The sequence below is a fragment of the Malania oleifera genome, chromosome 11, assembly GCF_029873635.1.
Source record: "Malania oleifera isolate guangnan ecotype guangnan chromosome 11, ASM2987363v1, whole genome shotgun sequence".
Taxonomy (NCBI): Eukaryota; Viridiplantae; Streptophyta; class Magnoliopsida; order Santalales; family Ximeniaceae; genus Malania; species Malania oleifera.
The window spans coordinates 2,883,991-2,890,242 of NC_080427.1; the positions used below are offsets into that span (position 1 = coordinate 2,883,991).

At 36.4% G+C, this 6,252-nt stretch overlaps 1 protein-coding gene across 1 annotated transcript; it reads left to right on the forward strand.

Annotated features, from left to right (window-relative positions):
- The first annotated feature begins 2,553 nt into the window (after window positions 1-2,553).
- LOC131168249 (ethylene-responsive transcription factor ERF024) lies at window positions 2,554-3,153 on the forward strand. The gene has a single exon (XM_058127552.1). It carries the CDS (start codon window positions 2,554-2,556, stop codon window positions 3,151-3,153), a length of 600 nt encoding a protein of 199 aa, XP_057983535.1.
- Window positions 3,154-6,252: the final 3,099 nt, after the last annotated feature.

Here is a 6,252-nt window from a genome sequence, read left to right on the forward strand (position 1 = left end):
TGAATTATGTAGAGGTTTTCCTTATTTAACAGGTATAATGTACCATGTTCAGTATATATTTATATAACAATGATACTCACGTTGTCACACACTGATATTAGTTTATATCTCTTACTGAGAGGTGCCTCACCCTAACATTACAAACATTTCAGGAAACCCAGATACAAGAGTGCACCGAGCTCAGAGGTAGAGGAGGCTGTTTTATACTGCCCTATCTGAAGGGTAAGTTGTGGGGTTGTGCTCAAGATGGATTTTTAGGGTTATGACTCAAGGATATTATGATTCTTTTGGGGATGAATATATGTGTATTTATGTACATAGTAGAACTCTGGTATTGAATATATATTTATAGTTGTGTAAATTATAGTTTCTGCTACATAAATGATATGTATGTATAGACTGGTATATCCCCGATAACTATAGGTCTGGGTGGACTTTGACTTTATTAGTATGCATTGGTATCAGAGTTATTATAAAAGGAATGTATATATATATATATATAAAACAGAAATTTTAGGTCGTTACAACTTTGATTTTGACTTTGTTGGGGTTGGTGTTTCGGGGGAGGGGGGGGGGGAAGGGATCCAAAAGACATTTATGCCAATATTGGTTTCTGAGTGAATAAAATAGGAAAATGAAGAGAATCGTATATTTGCAAGTTAAATTTTTTTATGTATAGGACCAAAAATAAAAAAATAAAGACTTGCTTAACAATCTCAAACAAACTTGGACGTTTTTTTTCGGTGTAGTAATTTAATAAATTCGTTTCAAAAAGTAAAAAAAAAATCATGTAGCTTCCATGAGTAACAATCCATGATGCTAGAGTTTTATGACTCAAATTCTAATGTTTATTTATTTATTTATTCATTTTTTTGGGTATTCGAGTTCTACTGGCTTTGTTTCTTTGGTTTTGTTTGGGGACCCATTTTGAGATGACTTCACATCTTGTAGCCATACATGTTCGTTCCATGCACTACATTTCGACAAGACTTCCAACCTTAGCTTATTTGATCCTTTCAAAGAAATGACATATATTCATTCTATTGGATTAGGACACCAAAGTTTGGACTTCTTACTCTTCCAGGTTCTAAATTTTGAAGTGGGCATCAATTTTCCTCATGCTTGGAACTAAATAAAAACTTGAAGTTTAACTTTCAATAATTTAATTTCTATCTTAAAAAATTAAATAAATGTTCGAAATGCTAAACGCCATGAAATAGGGATATTTGCAAAGAAAAAAGTTTTTTTTATTTTTTTTTTAAAAAAACATATTTATTTACTCAGTTTTTTAATTCTTACTTTAATTTAAAGGGAAAGAAGCTATTGGCGTTGACCCCAATTTATTGGGAAAGCTTACAAGTGCTACAATTCAATAATTTATCGACATTTGAATTGCTTACAATCTTGATTCTTTACCTTGAAGGGATACATGGTAATTATAATCTTATTGTGAGTATCGACTTTATTCCTTTGTGAAATTTTATTTCTTTTTAGGACAAAGTTCTTGTTATTTTTTAATGATAGTATTGCCTTTGGATATTAAACAAGTAGTACTGTCTAACAATTTTTTTTTTTAATTTAATAAAGTTATGTGTTAATCTAATTTAAGAAATTTGTTTATAACCATGCAAAATTCCTATGAACCACAAACAAAAATATACAAGATCAATCGTATAAGTTGTAAATTTACATTTTGTAACTCGAATTATCATTTATCCATAATTAAAATTTACACTCCTTCAAGTTAAAATATTGGATGATCCAAAGAGAGTTTCAATTCTTCTTGTCTAATAAAATATTTACTGTTATTTGTAGCATATAAAATACGTCTCGAGTGCAACCAATGAGGAAGTTACTGATCGAAGTAGGTGGCCAGGGGAAGCTGTTTGAGCCAGTTCACGCGAGCCCTGAAGTCAGATGTCCATGTATCTGAGCATTTTCCTATTAACACATGGTGTTGTTGGTGGGCTACTGCGGGTGACATATATATATATGAGTTAAAATTGTTGAAAGTGCAGATGATGTATGCAATGTAACTATAGAGGGAGAGGGTTACCAATAATAATTATGAGCCGATCGCCCACACGCACGGCAACCCTTTCAAACGCTGCTTTGAAAAGTTGGATATATGCGGAATGAACGAAGAGAACATGTACAAACTCGCTCTATATTAATATATAAATCAAATATGGATTAGATATACATATAAACCTTAATTCATCGATCAACTGACCTCCCCCAAATGCATAGAAATTTTGCTGTGATTTCCCTGTAATCTAGGCTGTTTTTGCTGCAAAAACGCAGTCCAACCCACACGTCCAACACGAAGCTGGTTTACACCCCAACCCTCGCAGAGCGCAGTTCAATGCCAACTGGTTTGCACTTCTGCACCCAGAATCGATCCATCTCTGCCCTCTCCCTCCCACCCGATTCAATTAATCTCCAAAACCCAATCCCCATAAATGCCTCCGATTCCGTTCATCACCTTCAACTCCACTGCCCGCCCCGGCTTATCTCCAATTACGCAGTACTCGTTCACCATCCAACACAACCATGCATTATTCTCAATCCAACCCAAATACAAAATCTACCACCACCACCACCACCACCACCACCGGCGGCAGCAGCAGTTCTGGCGGCATTGCGACCGCCTCCCCTCCAGCTTCCCCGCATCACTCCAATTTCCGCGGGGTCAGGCGCAAGAGCGGCAAGTGGGTTTCTGAAATTCGGGAGCCGAAAAAGCCCACCCGAATATGGCTCGGCACATTCCCGACCCCTGAAATGGCAGCGGTTGCCTACGATGTGGCTGCGCTTGCCCTAAAGGGTCAAGAGGCGGAACTGAACTTCCCAAACACTGCTTCTTCCTTACCTGTCCCTGCCTCCACGTCTCCTCGTGATATACAAGCGGCTGCCGCCACTGCCGCTGCTGCGGTCGGGGCAGCAGTGGATGCTTTGAGTGTTGGGGAGATTGGAAAAACCGAAGGGACTAAAAATCCAATAGCCAATGATGAATATGTTGACGAGGATTTGATTTTTGATATGCCTAATGTTCTGGTGAACATGGCCGAGGGTATGCTTCTCAGCCCTCCTCGCCTGGATGTAGCCGGGGACGATACTGCTCCCGATGGAGGTGATCACAACCTGTGGAATTAATGAACTATCCCTCTAGCATGCGTATATGCTAAGGACATGCAGAATGCTTGAAATATCATCAATGCTATATATATATATATATATATGCGTATGTATATATCGCTGATAATAGATAAAATCTCGCTACCATTGGAAGCTTACAAGCAATGTAATGCGCTCGAATGCGAGAGAATATCGGTTTTAGCTCTGTACAGTACTGTTTGAAGGCTTTGCAGTGCTTGCACATTTAAGTGCATATATATATTATGTGTGTGTATGTGGGGTATATAAAAATTTTCCTATAGCTGCTTCTGTGCTGCGCGAGAATAAATGTGACAGTAAATTCCTGTGGACAATAGTACCCTTCTTTTGATCTATTTGCCCTAGCACAGAACTGACTTGAAACACTGATCAACGGAAACTAACCGTCACCAACCGCATCAACCTAACTACCAGATATACCCCTTTTTTTCCTCTTTTCAATAAAAATTCTGGAGGATGGGTTTCAATTGCGGCCACCTGCTTCTGACCTGTAAATCTGAGAAATTTAATGAGCCATATGAAAACTTCAACGAAGCCCACTGATAAAATTCAACTCGATCTATAACTATTCCATCCGCATCACACGTAATTAATCATAACCTGCCGGCATATCGATTAGAATCACAAACTCGGGAATAGAGCTTAATCATATCAAACAACAGCAACAAAGCATGCTAAACATAGACACCTTACTCTAAAGCTCCATCTTGAACAGCGTTAAGAAGATAAAGGAAGCCAAGGGAAGAATTCAATCTTGAATTATATACATATGCTCGGATGTTCAATCTTCAAACCATCCAAAATTCAGCACCAGTAATTATTCAAACTAAAGGAATAAGCAAAGGTAACATCCATAGGTTGGTGAAGAAAATTGCAAGTAGGAGTATTGTTTAGTCAAAGAAATTATTGTGGCGTTGATCAAATGTTTTAAAGCTTTTCTTTTGGTATTAATTTTGAAGTCCTCCACAAACCAAATAAAAAGGCATGGGGCTTGGCCCAGGGGCTCGCCCCTAAGAGATGGGCTGACTTTTAGTTTTTTTGAAATATGTATAAGCTCTATTGATAGCAAAAGTTAGGTATTGTTGGCAAAAACACACTAGAAATAAGAGGGGTTTATCTGTGAACGCCCAACGGTCACAAAAATTGAGGTGACTAGATATTTGCTAGTAGTGTCGTTCTTACTTCCAAGCACACAGTTTACCGTTTAATGTTTCTATATTAATTGTTGTACCTTGTGTCGTTCATCTTTTACTGGAGTTTTTTAAGAAAATATTTATTTTTTAGTTAAAAATATACAAATGTACGACTGTCCCTTGAATATTTGCAGAATTAGAATTGCTAAAAGTCATCATTCCCACTTGAGCCTGTGTCATTACGGCTCATGAAAAATAGCAGGACTCTTACATAAATGAGCTAGAGTGCTAAAAAAGGAATTAAATTTCTATATTTCTTGAATAATTTTGTACAGACCAATTTACAAAATTTATAATACAATCGGAAGATTTAAATATGGAAATAATCTCCTAGACAAATCTTTCTCAATAATATACAATATATACTTTCCGAAATTGCTCCAAGATATTCGAAGATACTCGGGATTTCTACACTCCCCCTCAAGTTGGATCATAAATATTGATCATATCCAACTTGCAAATAAAATCATCAAAGCTCTAGTGGGCTAGCCTTTTAGTAAAGATGTCTGCAATTTGTTCCTTGGTAGGTACAAAAGTCAGACATATGGTTTCTTCTTCAACCTTCTCTTTGATAAAATGTCGGTCCACTTCTACATGCTTAGTCCTGTCATGTTGAATTGGATTGAGAGAAATATTGATGGCCGTTTTGTTGTCACAATAGAGTTTGATAGGGAATTGCACCTGAATTTGTAATTCTTCCAAGAGTTTCCGTCACCACAATCCTTCACATATCCCTTGTGCAACTGCCCTGAATTCAGCTCCAACACTGCTTCAAGCCACTACATTCTATTTTTTGCTCCTCCGAGTTACCAAATTTTCCCATACAAAGGTGCAATACCCGATGGTAAACCTTCTCTCTTCCGTTGATCCTGCCCAATCCGTATCTGTGAAAATTTCTACTTCCTTACTTTCACATTTTTTGAAGAAGAGTCATTTGCCCAAAGAAGCCTTGAGGTACTTGAGGATCTTATACACAGCATCTAGCACTACAAAAAACTAGTTTTTCATGACAAAATTATTAGTGACGGTTTTAATTTCATCACTAAAAGTGGTTTTTTAGTGACGATTTTTAAAAATCATTGCTACTAGTGTAAGTATTAGTCACGGTTTGTAAAACTGTCACTAATAACGTAGTATTAGTGACGAAATAGTAACCATCACTAATACGTTCGTCACTAAAACCCAAACTTTCTCATCGAACCATCGGGGGAAACCATTTTTCACGTAGAAACTAACCTGAAAAAATATTAGCAACATTTTTTGGAGTATTTGTCATGTGATTAAAGCGTCACTAAAAGGCACTTATTAGTGACGGTTTGATAACCATCACTATTATGCATTATTAGTGACGATTTATTGATACTGTCTCTAGTAGTCTTTGATTAGTGACCGTTTTTATAAACCGTCACTAATAGTCTATAATTTGCGACGAATTTTTTAAAACATCACTAATATTCTTTCCTGTTTAATGAGACCAGAGTCGTTACACATCATATTATATACCTTTTCCCTTAGGGAAGTTCCACTTTCATCATCTACGGAAGATTTTTTCAACTTTTTTAGATAGACTTTGTAGTATATATTGTGCAAATTAAGGCTTCACAGAAGCATTACTCATTTTTAACTTCTTCAATGAATCAGGTCCTGAAGTCAATCTTTTCTCACTTTTCTTAATAGAAGGAACTTAGCTAGCTCTTTCAAATCTGTCTGAACGGAAAGATCGATCTATATGTCTGGCCATATATGGACTGAGATTGTTCTTAGCATATATAAATATATAGTACTGGATGAAAATAAAATAAAATAAAAACAAATGAACAGTTACAGATCATATAAGTAACAGTTTTTCGAATCTTCACTAATAATTAAAACAAATAGTTTAGCT